At 37.3% G+C, this 14,041-nt stretch overlaps 1 protein-coding gene and 1 long non-coding RNA gene across 4 annotated transcripts in view; one reads left to right on the top strand and one right to left on the bottom strand.

Annotated features, from left to right (window-relative positions):
- The window catches only part of LOC127840965 (uncharacterized), a 55,851-nt gene that overhangs the window by 19,831 nt on the left and 21,979 nt on the right, over positions 1-14,041 (top strand). The gene's annotated exons all lie outside the window — the stretch shown is intronic.
- The window catches only part of LOC127840961 (WD repeat-containing protein 11-like), a 64,691-nt gene that overhangs the window by 45,283 nt on the left and 5,367 nt on the right, over positions 1-14,041 (bottom strand). For 2 of the 3 annotated variants that reach the window (XM_052369431.1, XM_052369430.1), the window contains exons 5-14: positions 13,719-13,892; positions 12,954-13,049; positions 12,315-12,423; positions 10,676-10,856; positions 8,401-8,524; positions 7,991-8,178; positions 6,159-6,324; positions 5,460-5,591; positions 4,475-4,559; positions 2,824-2,930 (exon numbers count right to left, since the gene is read on the bottom strand). In XM_052369431.1, coding sequence (XP_052225391.1) covers positions 2,824-2,930; positions 4,475-4,559; positions 5,460-5,591; positions 6,159-6,324; positions 7,991-8,178; positions 8,401-8,524; positions 10,676-10,856; positions 12,315-12,423; positions 12,954-13,049; positions 13,719-13,892 — 1,362 coding nt within the window. The remainder of the gene's footprint in view (positions 1-2,823; positions 2,931-4,474; positions 4,560-5,459; positions 5,592-6,158; positions 6,325-7,990; positions 8,179-8,400; positions 8,525-10,675; positions 10,857-12,314; positions 12,424-12,953; positions 13,050-13,718; positions 13,893-14,041) is intronic. The other variant, XM_052369432.1, reaches the window with a different exon arrangement.

Here is a 14,041-nt window from a genome sequence, read left to right as displayed (position 1 = left end):
AATTCGAATAAACGCTGCTTAAAATGAATTTAAGTAGTTTTTGTGGTTCCCGCGGCGTTAACGCTAATTAAAACACCGAAAATGCATTAACGGTGCTTAATGGTAATTTTCTTACTTAAGTTGAATTAATTCAACTTAACAAGGATTTTCTCTATCAATTGTACTATTTTCAATTAAGTTGCGTTAAAATAGGTTTTTCTACTTAAAATATGTTTTCAGTTACACGAATTCAACTTTAGTAAGGAATTTTACTTAAGTTGTAAAGTCGAATTGTTTTGATTGGTCAGTTAATGATCCGGAAGACCTAAGCCAATCAGAAACGTCGTAACAAACGTAAACAGGAAAGGATATTCTTCTACCGCCATTTACAATTTTGCAATGGATCGGTTACAACGCACGCATTTACCTACAGCTGACAGTGTTCTTGAAAGAGTTTCAATAACACTCAGAGATGTACAGAGAGGCAAACAGAACGGCAACCTTGACGTTTCTGCAGCTCGCACCCAGATCGCCAGTCTTCTTACAAACTTGCAGAGACTTGAGAATGACCACACCGTCCCAGATGATTTACTGAAGAGCACCATCCAGTCAGTAGTGTTAGTCAGAGATAGTCTCCCTGATTTGACTCAACATGCTCAACACAGCAGTCATTCAGTTGATCGTTATGGTGAGTAGAATGCTAAATATAACAAACTTTTTGGCCTGTCATGCATAAAGGGGGTAAGGAGGGAGTCCCATCCCGAAATCCTGTACCTATTATTTTGCTCCTTTGAGTCCTTTCCCGATTTCCTGGATTAAATTAAATTAATTCCCAAATTCCAGATAAAGGTATAAAAAAATGTTAGGCAAATTGTTTTAAATAGATCTAAACCGCAATGCATATCTTACAGTCCCAGCCAAACTCACAGGACCTCAGGACATGACTGGTAAAAAAATTGGAGGTCCAGTAAGGTGACCACAGAATTTATTAACAAACCTGACAACCAATCAAAACGCTTGTTTCATATGCTTATTTTCGGACGCGAGTTTTGACTTAACGATAATTAATAATTCAACTTAAGTAAAAATTTTATTACTTAAGTAATAATTAAATACAATTAACGATGCGAAAGCACTTAAATTAATTTTAAGCAGCGTTAAATGCAATTTAAGTAACTTAACGGTAATTAAAATCAATTTTTGTTGTTCGGGCGCACTTAACGAGTTAAACTAAGTTTTTCTCTGCTTAATTCATTTTTCTCACATAAATAGAAAATAACTCTTCTTAACTACTTAATGCATTTAGTAGCGTTAATTCGAATTAAGTTACTTAAATTGAGTTTAAGTAGTGAAAAACTAAGTTTAAGTTACTTAAACTTAGTTTTTCTCTTTTTTGTGGTTCAGGCGTGCCATAAATGAGTATAGATTATCTCTTTTCTTTTTGCATATCTTCCAGAAACAAAACATAAGTTGTATGAACAACTGGGCCAGAATTCACCAAGGAAAAAATAAGCTAAGTTGTTACTCTTTCCTTAGTTTTTGTACTGTTTTTCCCTGTAAATTGAGGAAATGCCTTAAGTCCTATTCACAATATGTCTTACCTTAGAAATACCCCTTAGGTTCACTTTTTTTTCCATTAAAGTTAAGGAACATATAACCCTCCCTTAACTCTGAAAATCACCTTAAAAATGGCGACGTAGCATATGTTTTTCTATGATTTTCAACACAATTCATCATACATGTATATTTTCTTTGATGTTTATCATCGCTCTAAATACAGACTGATATGGGTACTCAAATTATATTAAAAAAAAGGACTTTTAAACAGAATAGCAGAAGTAAGTTTGTTGTCCTTCGTTGTTTTATGTAGTTTTCATGGTTACAATAATAATTTGAGTTGTGTTATCATTTAACATTATTTCTTTCAATGCATTATAATTAAATAAATGGAAAAAAATATGATTTTAAGGAGACAATAGAAGTCTTTGTACTTGCGTCTGGGATGTGTTTACATATCTGAAATTGGGGTTATGCTGTATCGCATGTCATGTGTTTGTTTTCCCTTTTGCATTGAACGAATGTGTTTCATCAAAAAATTATAGAGCAAGTACTCAATATGTTTTTATTTATTAACTATCCTCTTTGTTAAATATTATGAATTATTATCACTTCACATCTGTCAGTGAAGGTGTTCTGCCATTTTGTGAGGACTTTTACAGCATCATGTTAATAAATATAGTAATATTTGAGATTGTAAGTGTTAAGTTGAAGATTTATTAAGAAACGCAAACACATGAATTATTCCCAAGTGTTAAAGGATAAATCTTACCTTAGGTGGTACGGAAAGTACGTATTGAATAAGAAAGTTAAGGCAATCTTTGGATAAATAAGGACATTTTATCCTTAATACTTAGATAATTGGTGAATACGAACCAGGTCTAATATTATAAAGACATATTAGCAAGATGAATTTGTCAAAACAGAGCATGCAGTAGTTTTACTTTTATTCCAAACTTATTAAAGCTGCAAGTGTCCAAGAAGTATTGACAAAAGGCTTTTGTCTAGAACCACAAAGTAAATGCCAATACATGCAAGAAATTACATGTATGTTTATCCATTTAATCGAGTGTCTACATGCATAAGAACCCAAAATCTCCATACCTAACACAGTGGTTTTCCCCACCAACTTGGACAGAAACCCTGGCTACTTTTCAATTGAAAAAAAATCCTGAAGTAAATTAAGTCAATTTTTTTCTTCCCCATAAAATCAAAATGACTTTGCAAGCCCTGACAGGCGTTAACAATAGTGTCCACACATTCACCCAACATAATAAATACACCTACCTGATACAGTGTCAATGAGGAATATCTCATTCTTCACGTGTCCAGAGGCTCCTGGCTTGGGGTAGGAGAAGGACATGAAACTTGCCAGGCTGGCCCACTCTATACCCCTGCAAGCACCAACAGAAATCACAACAATCAAATAGTTGATTTATATGGAGAACCTTGTTTGGGCAATGACGGCACACAATTATCACTTCATTTTCAGTCATGGCATACAAATGTGTATGTTCAAGTAGAAACAAGGCTATTGTCAAGCAATATGGTCCCCTACCGGCTCCACTATTGTCAGAAATTCCACCATTTTCAGAATTGCCATAGCAACCACAATTTTTGACGTAGGAACCAAGTGAAATGACGTGCATAATGTCCATATTGCCATCTATCCATGTTGCAAGTTTCATGAAAAAATATTAAGAACTTATAGTTATCGCAAGATCCAGAAAACCACCATTTTCAGCAGTATTTCTAGTCTATTTGTTGCCACAGCAACCATAATTTTTGACGTAGGAACAAAATGAAATGACGTGCCTAATGTCCATATTGCCATCTTTCCATGTTCCAAGTTTCATGAAAAAATATGAAAAACTTTAAAAGTTATCGCAGGATCCAGAAAAGTGTGACAGACAGACAGACAGACTCACAGACTCACAGAGCGCAAACCATAGGTCCCCTCCGGTGAAACCGGTAGGGGACAAAAAATGATGAATAAAATACGTGTAGTTATGAAATTAGTTCATTGTTAATAACACCACTTAATCACCTACAATCCTAATGGATCTTACAGAGCTTGTCTGATCCTAGTATGTCTACTCACAGTGTGGGAAATTCTAGTGTTTCTGATCCAAGTCTTTCTTATCATAGTTGTCTGTCAGGTCAGTGTCTCTAATACCAGTGTGTCCAATCCCATTGGTCACATATTGTATGATTCTAGTGTATCTAAAATCAGTGTGTCTGATTCAAGTGTTTCTGTCTAATCTCAGTGTGTCTGGTCATATGGTGTTTGATTCTAGTCTAACTGTAAAGACAATTTCTTATTCAATTTGTTTGATACCAATGAGTCTATCTGATCCCAGTGTGTCTGATCCCAGTGTGTGTGATCCCTGTGTGTCTGATACTAGAGTGTGTCTGATCCCTGTGTGTCAGTGTGTGTGATCCCTGCGTGTCAGATCCCAGTGTGTATGATCCCAGTGTGTCTGATCCCATTGTGTCTGATCCCTGTGTGTCAGATTCCAGTGTATCTGATACTAGAGTGTGTCTGATCCCTGTGTTTCAGATCTCAGAGTGTGTCTGATCCCACTGTGTCTGATCCCACTATGTCTGATAGCAGCGTGTCTGATCCCATTGTGTCATCCCTGTGTGTCATATCCCTGTGTGTTAGATCCCAGTGTGTCTGATCCTAGAGTGTGTCGGATCCCTATGTGTCATATCCCAGAGTATGTCTGATCTGAGTGTGTCTAATCTGAGTGTGATCCCAGGGTGTCTGATCCCATTGTGTCTGATCCAAGTGTGTCTGATCCCACTGTGTCTGATCCCACTGTGTTGATCCCAGTGAACCTGATCCCAGTGTGTCTGATCCCATTGTGTCTGATCCCAGTGTGTCTGATCCCAGTGGGTCTGATCCCTGTGTGCCTGTCTGATAATCCCAGCCTACCTAACAGTGCTGGTGTGGACGCTGTACTCTTTCTCCACCTGGCCACTGCTCATGTTCACTACCTGTACACTGCCATGCTGGCTGCCTGCAAGAGAGCACCTGATCAGCATACGAACAGTGCCGTGGGAAAACCAGGCTTAATGCAGGGGGGGGGGGGGGGGGGGGGTAGGGTCATCCCAGATAAGTATGTGGAGACAGGCTAATTTGGGACTATTTTTTGTATACATTATAAATGAATTCTCTTCTTAGCAAAATCAAGTTCAGGTGGACAGTGTCGTCCCTGATAAGACTGTGCAAACTGTGCATTAATCCCAGTTTTCCCTGAACAAGGCTTCTATAATCTGAAACAATGAATGGGACACACAGATGTATGTACAGGCTGTTTCAACTATATGAGTCGTGTTCTACGAAAACTGGGCATAATGCATGTGCCTTAAGTGTCATCCCATATTAGCCTGTGCAGTCTGCACAGGCTAATCAGGGACCACACTTTCCGCTTTTATTTTTCGTTTAAATGAAGTCTCTTCTTAGCAATTTAGGCCCAATTTGGGAAGACACTTTACGCACATGCATTATGGCCAGTTTTCTCAGAACATGACTCATATTAACATGCATAATGAATATAATTAAGAAACATTTTGAAAACAACATACAGCTATTTTGAAAACTACATACAGCTATGATATTTTTGTTATATTGTTTGTAAGCACATTTTTCTATCACCATCACATGTTTGAGTTCTTAACCCATTTATGCCTAGCATCTACAAAAAAAGGCCTTGGCAAACAGAGTAGACCCAGATGAGACGTCGCATGATGGGGCGTCTCATCAGGGTCTGCGCTGTTTGCTTAAAGGCATTTATGCAAGAAATATTCTAAATATAGAAATAAATATACTAGACATCTCTCATTTTGGAAATAAATTGATGTAATTTAGAAGGATGGGAGAGTCCACTAGGCATAAATGGGTTAACATTAGTTCTCACCGACAGCGAGGAGTGGTTTGTAGATGTTCCAGTTCTTGGTGGTGAGGGGTGGACACATGCGTATAACCGTGATGGGAGACAGCAGGCCTTGGAGGAGACCCGTCATCAGGAACTTCAGTACCACCCCGTGACCTGAGAACATATGCCGTGTAAGTTTACTCCTTTCCCACTCAGAAGCAAAGTGAAAATGGGTATGTGCAAACAGCATAAAACCAGAACAGCCTGCGAGTAACTCACAGCCTGTTCAGGTTTTATGCTGTTTGCTGCTCATCAGTAACTAAGGATTGGAAATGAAGCCTTTAAAACTTAATTCTAGTAATTAAATGCAACTTTCTAAGGGAGAACAAACACGTCAAAATATGTATCTAAGTGGTAAAGGGTTAAGTTTACATCTTTTTACTTTAGCTCCAATGTATCAAAAGCCTAAGGCGTATAGAAATGCTTTTGAGTCTATTTCCTGGGAAGTTATTGATGTTTTTCGGGGAGATCTAAAAAAAAAACTCTCAACCAGAGAAGATCGAACTCTTGACCTCGATTGCTATGGGAACACCATATCCAACACGCAACGCTGACCTCAAAATAGGCTTCTAGCTTGAAAAAGGGCCATTTTGCACTTGCAAGCAATGTTTTCTGCTTATAAATATGTGCATGCTTTGTAAAATCACAGTCTGCAGAATAATTACTCTTAAATAAATGTACCTTTCATTGCTGTTTCATGATCAACACTGATCAGGCTTGACTGACCAATCAAATCACACAATGCTTGTCTTGGATAGGGAATTACTTTGTTACAGAGTGTCTGATTGGTCAAAATCATGTCATCACCAGGCGTATACAATGGGGACTTGCTGCTTTTGGAGTCAGACTGAAATATATAGAACAAGAGATGTGTTCGTCAGAAACACGATGCCCCTATTGCCCCGCTTTGAAAATAAAAAAAAATAAAAATTTACCTTTGACCTTGAAGGATGACCTTGACCTTGACCTTCCACCACTCAAAATGTGCAGCTTCATGAGAAAGCCGCTTTGAACAATTTTTTTTTTTTACCTTTGACCTTGAAGGATGACCTTGACCTTGAACTTCCACCACTCAAAATGTGCAGCTTCATGTGAACGCCGCTTTGATTTAAAATTTTTTTTTTTTGACCTTTGACCTTGAAGGATAACCTTGACCTTGAACTTCCACCACTCAAAATGTGCAGCTTCATGAGATACACATGCATGCCAAATATCAAGTTGCTATCTTCAATATTGAAAAAGTAATGGCCAATGTTAAAGTTTTCGGACGGACAGACATCATATATTTGACATTTGACCTTGAAGGATGACCTTGACCTTTCACCACTCAAAATGTGCAGCTTCATGAGAAAGCCGCTTTGAACAATTTTTTTTTTTTACCTTTGACCTTGAAGGATGACCTTGACCTTGAACTTCCACCACTCAAAATGTTCAGCTCCATGAGATACACATGCATGCCAAATAATAAGTTTCTATCTTCAATAGTGAAAAAGTAATGGCCAACATTAAAGTTTTATTTCGGACGGATGGACAGACTGACACACACATACTGACATACTGACTGACGGACAGTTCAACTGCTATATGCCATCCTACCGGGGGCATAAAACATGTAAGTGTTGAATCTAATTACATATAAACTTGAGACTCTGTGAAAAGGGGGTTTAATGCATGTGCATACATAAAGTGTCGTCCCAGATTAGCTTGTGCAGTCCACACAGGCTAATCAGATATGACACTTTATGCTTTTATGATATTTTTTTGTTAAAGAAAGTCTCTTCTAAGCAAAAATCCAGTTTAGAAGGTTAGTGTCATCCCTAATTAGCCTGTGCGGATGGCACAGGCTAATCTGGGGAAACACTTTATGCAGATGCATTGAACCCCCTTTTCACAGAACAAAGCTCATTTACATTTGGTACATACAAGTTATTTTAATTAACTAAATATTTAGTTGTCCTTTCACTCTTAATTCAACAGAAAAGTTATGAAACAATACAACAATGTTGACTATTATAAATAAAGCTGATCGCTTTATACCAGTTATACATTTGTCCATTAAATAATCAACCAATAAATTTTCAAAAACAAATTCTAAGCGAATTCTTATGGGTTGTCTAGGAGAGGCTCAAATCTACAATCTGTATTTTTTAAATCAAACAACATGTAAAAATCTAATGACATCGAACATCGATGGAAATTCTGGTAAAACAACACCAGGTACTAGACATATCTGGGAAAACATAACATGAACATGAATAACACACCCAATTTTGCCAATTTATTTCAGAATCGTCCAAAAAATTAATATTTTTTGGCCCAGCCCTAAAATATGGACAGACCAACCAACTAGCCAACCAACCAACAAGGAGCAACTACCGGTAATCATTATGTCTCCCACCACAATGTTGCAGAGAAATTTTCAGGCTTGCAGACTTTTAACATTTTCTTACAACTCAGCAATTACACAAGAATTTTTTTCTGTCACGCTGCTGTTTTCAGTAACTGTACACTACCTGGTAGTCGATGGTGTGCAGATCCCATAAGATGAGTCTACTATCAGACAGCAGGAGGGCCAGCCTAGTCTCACTGACCTGACAGTTACCGAAGCCCATGACCTTGCAATGGCGGGTCATCCGTATGGAGTCTGACTGACCCCTCAGGTCATAGGTCACTTCAGTGGAGGCACTCTGGCCTGTGTCATCTACAAGGCATGTCGAAATAATTGTATAGGTGTTACAAAAAATATTTAAAGTGATTTATTCACTTTTTATTATTATTTTTTTAAAGAACAAATTGCTTAATAAAAATTCTTAACAAATGGGTTATATGTTAAAAGTTCATTTTGAGAAGGGATATTTCCCATAGAACTACAAAAAGTTAACAATTATAAAGATAACAAAATATTATGCAATATCAATACTACCAAATGCATCTTTGTTCTCCGGAGACATCTGTCCCTGCAGGCATTGCTTACGTCTTACTCTACATGTGATGCTGCCGTTCTCATGCAGGCAGTACAGGATATCCCTCTGTGTCATAGGTAGCACCTGCAGAGCAACATAGCAATATATCCTGCAGTAAAGACATTGTGTTCTTAATGTTTAAAAACCAAGGCCAACTTCTTAACAAAATCATGAACAAATAAAGCAATCTGATGCAATAAATAACAAATATAATACTGTCGTTTATATCTATTAACCCATGCACTTATGTGCACTTCAGCACTATTCAACAACTGGTATTGATGTTAATTTTACCAAACAAACACACTACCTTTGGTGCTAGAAGTAACAAGACATTTATCAAAAGGGCACAGATGAACCACGATACACTTTGGTTTCAAAATCTACTTAAGTCAAAACGCAGCTTCTATTTGAAATGGCCAAATTAACTTTTGACCTGCATTTGTGACCTTCACCTTTTAGGCTGACATTCAGAACTCTGCCTCCCTATAGTGGTCAATAGTTGAAAGTAATTTTTAAACTGCATAATGAATGACAAATAACAGTCCAGACAAGGTGTTTTATGGCTAAATTAACCTTTGAGCTCTAAGTGAAATTAACCTTTGACCTCTAAGTGTGACCTCCACCTTTCAGGTAAGGGGACAAGCAACACACAACTTGTTGTCATATTTTTAATCCATTACTATATGGCAAAGCTAAGGCTGAAACATGAAAATTTAAGATTTTATGGCTGATATTGACTTTGACTACTTAGTATGACATTTATCTTTGAGATAGGGAGATGGATATTACACTCAAACATAGTCTTATGACGGTTTACATTTTTTGGAAAAGTTATGGCTCAAACTGTAATACATATAATCAAGGTGTTTAATGGCCGAATTTGACCTTTGCTCTAAGTATGACCTTGAACTTTTAAAATAGTGGGCAGGGTTTACACGCAACATGGTGACTTATGATAATTACCATTTGTGTAATTTGTATATAGGGCAAAGTTAAAGTGCGACTGCAATTTGTCGCCTTGTTCAAAGGAGGTATAAAAAACCCATAGATTATACATGTATAACAATTTTGTAATGGATAAAACAGGGGGTTTTCAGCACTGTCTGCGCCTTTGGAAAACGGAGGCATTCTCAATGCAAACGGACCTGATCCCAAACCGAAATTAGAACAAAAATTCCCAATTTCCAAAAAAAAAAAAAAAAAAATTTTTTTTTTTAAAACAAATATCTTATGACTTATGATTACTAGTTTGTTAATGTTCCAACTCGTCAAGCTGATGTGTATCATATCAACAAGCACTGCTGTGGTTGAGCGAGGATTTAGCACCATGAACCTGCTGTGCTCCCCATTTCACAGCACATTCACACAAACCAAACTTACTCATCTGATGCTTAACTGCATTTAAGGGCAAATTAACACATTTATTTGTAAAACCTCTGACTTATCTAAGTATGATAAATTCACGTTTACCCAAAATGAGCCCTTTCATCGAAGCAAAAATTCCCAAAACGGACAATTTTGTCAATAAAAAATTCCCAATTTGGTCAGACTCCTTTTCCCAAAATAGGCAGAAAAAACCCTGAATATAGTATATGTAAGTAAGTCAGAGGTCTCTGATTCAATACAAACCAGGGAGTGTTTTCAAGAACTTTCATAAGACATTTACTGGTTCTTCCAAAGAAACTTGTGAGTGTCTCTATATAACGCTATGTAAGCAATCAAATAAAAATACACAGGTTTAAGTTTAACCTATGTACTGTTGTGTTACCTCAAGGAATGGAGACCAAGTTTACTGTTGTGTTACCTCAAGTAATGGAGACCCAGTCTACTGTTGTGTTACCTCAAGTAATGGAGACCCAGTCTACTGTTGTGTTACCTCAAGGAATGGAGACCCAGTCTACTGTTGTGTTACCTCAAGTAATGGAGACCCAGTCTACTGTTGTGTTACCTCAAGGAATGGAGATCCAGATTACTTTTGTGCTAACTCAAAGAATGGAGACCCAGTCTACTGTTGTGTTACCTCAAGGAATGGAGACCCAGTCTACTGTTGTGTTACCTCAAGGAATGGAGACCCAGTCTACTGTTGTGTTATCTCAAGTAATGGAGACCCAGTCTACTGTTGTTACCTTAAGGAATGGAAACCCAGTCTACTGTTGTTACCTTAAGAAATGGAGACCCAGTCTACTGTTGTGCTACCTCAAGGAATGGAGACCTAGTCTTCTGTTGTGTTACCTCAAGGAATGGAGATCCAGTCCTGTCCGCTGGTATGATGCCCACAGTCTGGTTGATCTCAAGGTCAAGAATGAGAACCTCGCGAGGATATACCAGCAGCAGGTGGTGTCGACATGACCGCAGGTACAACATCTGGAGGCACTCATTCAGGGCTATCAGATCCTTGCCCTGTGACCCTTCACTGGACAGGGGAAGAACACGCACAGCAATGAGAAATACAAATAGCAAAATGGATATTGGAATATACTGTTTATAAAGGTTTATTAAGTACCGGTATATTCGAACATTGATCATTTGATATCAATACATGTAACAAATTCTGAAAATTTTAAATATTTCATGGTGAACAAAGCAGCTTAATTCCTAGTATAAATACATGCAGCAATATACCGGTACATGAATATACAGTAAAATGTATAAATTTCATCAATGATATACATATACATACTATTACAAAAGTTGGCATACAAGTAGATCCATGGTAAAACAGGGACACAAAAACAGGTGTCCATTTGCTTTAATATCAAGTTTCAAAAATGATTAAAACTAGCCTCCAAAAAACAATTTTAATGAATAGAAAGACACCATAACTTTATCCATTTCCTATGATGATTCCTTATAAACCAAAATGTTTTCAGAATTATCTATGTCATTCTCTATCCTTGAAGTGTGATGTTTTATTTTCAAATCTGTGATAAAATATTGTAAAACTTGTCATTTCAACATTTTGAGAAACACATCCCTTCAATTCTTAAAACCAGATGCCGGGCCCATTTGATCCACTTTACAAGAGACTGTTGGTCAATGTGAACAAATGTATTTGGTTTTGCAGTTTTAGACGGCAAGCTTTTACTAAAGATTACCCAGCTCTACAACAATAACAACACAAAATAGTTTTGTATGATCAAAAGGACTATATGAGCCTCGTTCTTGGAAAACAAGGCTTAACCCTTTGAGCGCTGGAACCGGATTTTGAAGACCTTTGCAAACAGTTTGGATCCAGATGAGACGCCACAGAACGTGGCATCTCATCAGGATCCAAACTGTTTGCTATTCTGATAGTATTCTTTGAAAAAAATCAAAGAAAATGCTAATTTAAGAAATCCAGCAGACGACATTTTTGCAGACAACAAATTTCCCAGCATGCAAAGGGTTAATGCGTGAATGTAAATTGCTGCCTCAGATTAGCCTGCGCAGACCGCACAGGGTTAACGTGGAGGACACTTTTCGCTTGTATGGAATTTTTTGTTGATAGGAAGTCCCTTCCAAACCAAAATCCTCTATAGGCTGAAGGTGTCATCCCTGATCAGCCTGTGTGGACTGCGCAGGCCAATCTGGGACAACACTTAACCCTTTCCCACTCAGAGGCAAAGTGAAAATGGCATTTGCAAACAGCATAAAACCAGTACAGCCTTACTCGCAGTCTGTTCAGGTTTTATGCTGTTTGCTGCTCATCAGTATCTAAGGGTTCGAAATAAAGCCTTTAAAACTTGCATCTAGTTAGAAAGGTCTTAAATTAAATATAACATTCTAAGGGACTACAAAGGCGTCAAAATACGTATCTAAGTGGTCAAGGGTTAGTTAATGCCTATGCACTTTGCCCACTTGTCCCAACATGAAGCCCACATGTAGCACGTACTTGCTGATCTCTCCCACCAGTATCCTGGTCATCCTCTTGGCCAGGTTCTTGGACGTTGACTGCTTACGCTCCAGACTTCCCATGGACGACTCACCCTTAGAATTTCCTGCTTGATAAAAGATATATGGAACGAGTTCAAAACTAAAGCATTATATATAAGAATGTTTGGCAGATACAATAAATAAACGTTAAAGCCTTGTTATGTCTTGCATTCAATATCTGGAAGTAAATTGTGATCTGCCATATGACTTCAGACAAATAAAATATTGCTGTATACATCAGCACATTTGAGCTTGCTGTGGGAAAATTGGGCTGGATGCATTTGCCTCAAGTGTCATCCCATATTAGCCTGTTCAGTCACACAGGCTTATAAGGGACAATACTTTTTGTATTCATATATCTGAATATAGACCCATTAAAAGAATCAGCAGTCAATATTTAAGAAATTGAAAGTGTAAGCAATAAAATATACTTCATGATAACAAAGTTGAGCTACACATGAAGTGTTTGCTAAAATGAAGTAAAATATACTTATATTAATCTAATTTATGAGACAAAGAAAGTAATAACATTAAATTGTTATAGTTTTTTCAATTGTTTTATAGTCATAGTAATATCAAAACAGTGAATTTGTCCCACCTGATGGACTGGAAATGTAGAATTTCTTTCCGTTACTCGACGGTGTCTTTGTTATGGAGAAGTCATCAATGAACACAATGGAGTCTTGACCCAAAACTGAAAGAAAATCATGTTTTAATAACAATAACAAGAAATGGTTGTTGTTTTAAACATCTGTATGCATCCATCTAAATAAATCTTACTTACTGCATAAAAGTAAGTACTTGAACCTTCGAGTGATTTTGACCGATACAAGTATATGAATACAGCTTTTTAAAAAGCTGTCATTTAAATACACACCCAGGGATTGTCTGTTAGTTTGTGTTGTTGAAATATTGAATTACAGCCATTCATTTTACTTTTCGAAAATCATTACCGGAGAAAATACCAAGCCCTGCTAACAGAGATAATATTTTTACTTTTAAATATTACCCATTGAAGTTTGGAAGTTTTTATTACAGCATTGACTGCATTTGAAGGAAAGAATCACAAGAAAGGAGGATCAATCACACATACATGTAGTGTGTATATCAAAGTGTATAAGCCTTTACCACTTAGATACCTATTTCGTGTATTTGAAGTCTCTCAGAAAGTTATATTTAATTTAAGACCTTTCTTACTAGATTCAAGTTTTTAAGGTTTATCTCCAAACCTTAAATACTGATGAGCAGCAAACAGCATAAAACCTGAACAGTCTGCAAGTTACTCGCAAGCTGTTCTGGTTTTATGCTGTTTGCTCATAGCCATTTTTACTTTGCTTCTAAGTGGGCATGGGCTAATACATACAGGCCACGTTTCTAAAGCAGAATGGATCAAGAGCTAGGGAGCAGAGAGCCTCTGTGTATGTCTTCTTCCAGAGCTTGGTTCCCGTGTCAGCGTTCCACAGTATGACAGCATACGGGGGATGAAGGGCAACCAGCAGGTCACGTGAGGCATCTTGCCATGGCAACCATTCCATACCTGCTCAGTGTAAGTAATTGTAAGCCAGTGATTTTTTTTGCTTTAATTTGTTACAGCCTGTGTCATTTGAATTGGGAAAATTAGCGCGATAAACCGTGAAATTGGGAAAAATAGCGCGATAAACCATGAAATTGGGAAAAATTAAGCAT

Source organism: Dreissena polymorpha, chromosome 8 (assembly GCF_020536995.1).
Source record: "Dreissena polymorpha isolate Duluth1 chromosome 8, UMN_Dpol_1.0, whole genome shotgun sequence".
Lineage (NCBI taxonomy): Eukaryota > Metazoa > Mollusca > Bivalvia > Myida > Dreissenidae > Dreissena > Dreissena polymorpha.
The sequence above is the reverse complement of the archived record's forward strand: the minus strand, read 5'-3'. Positions and strand labels throughout refer to the sequence as shown.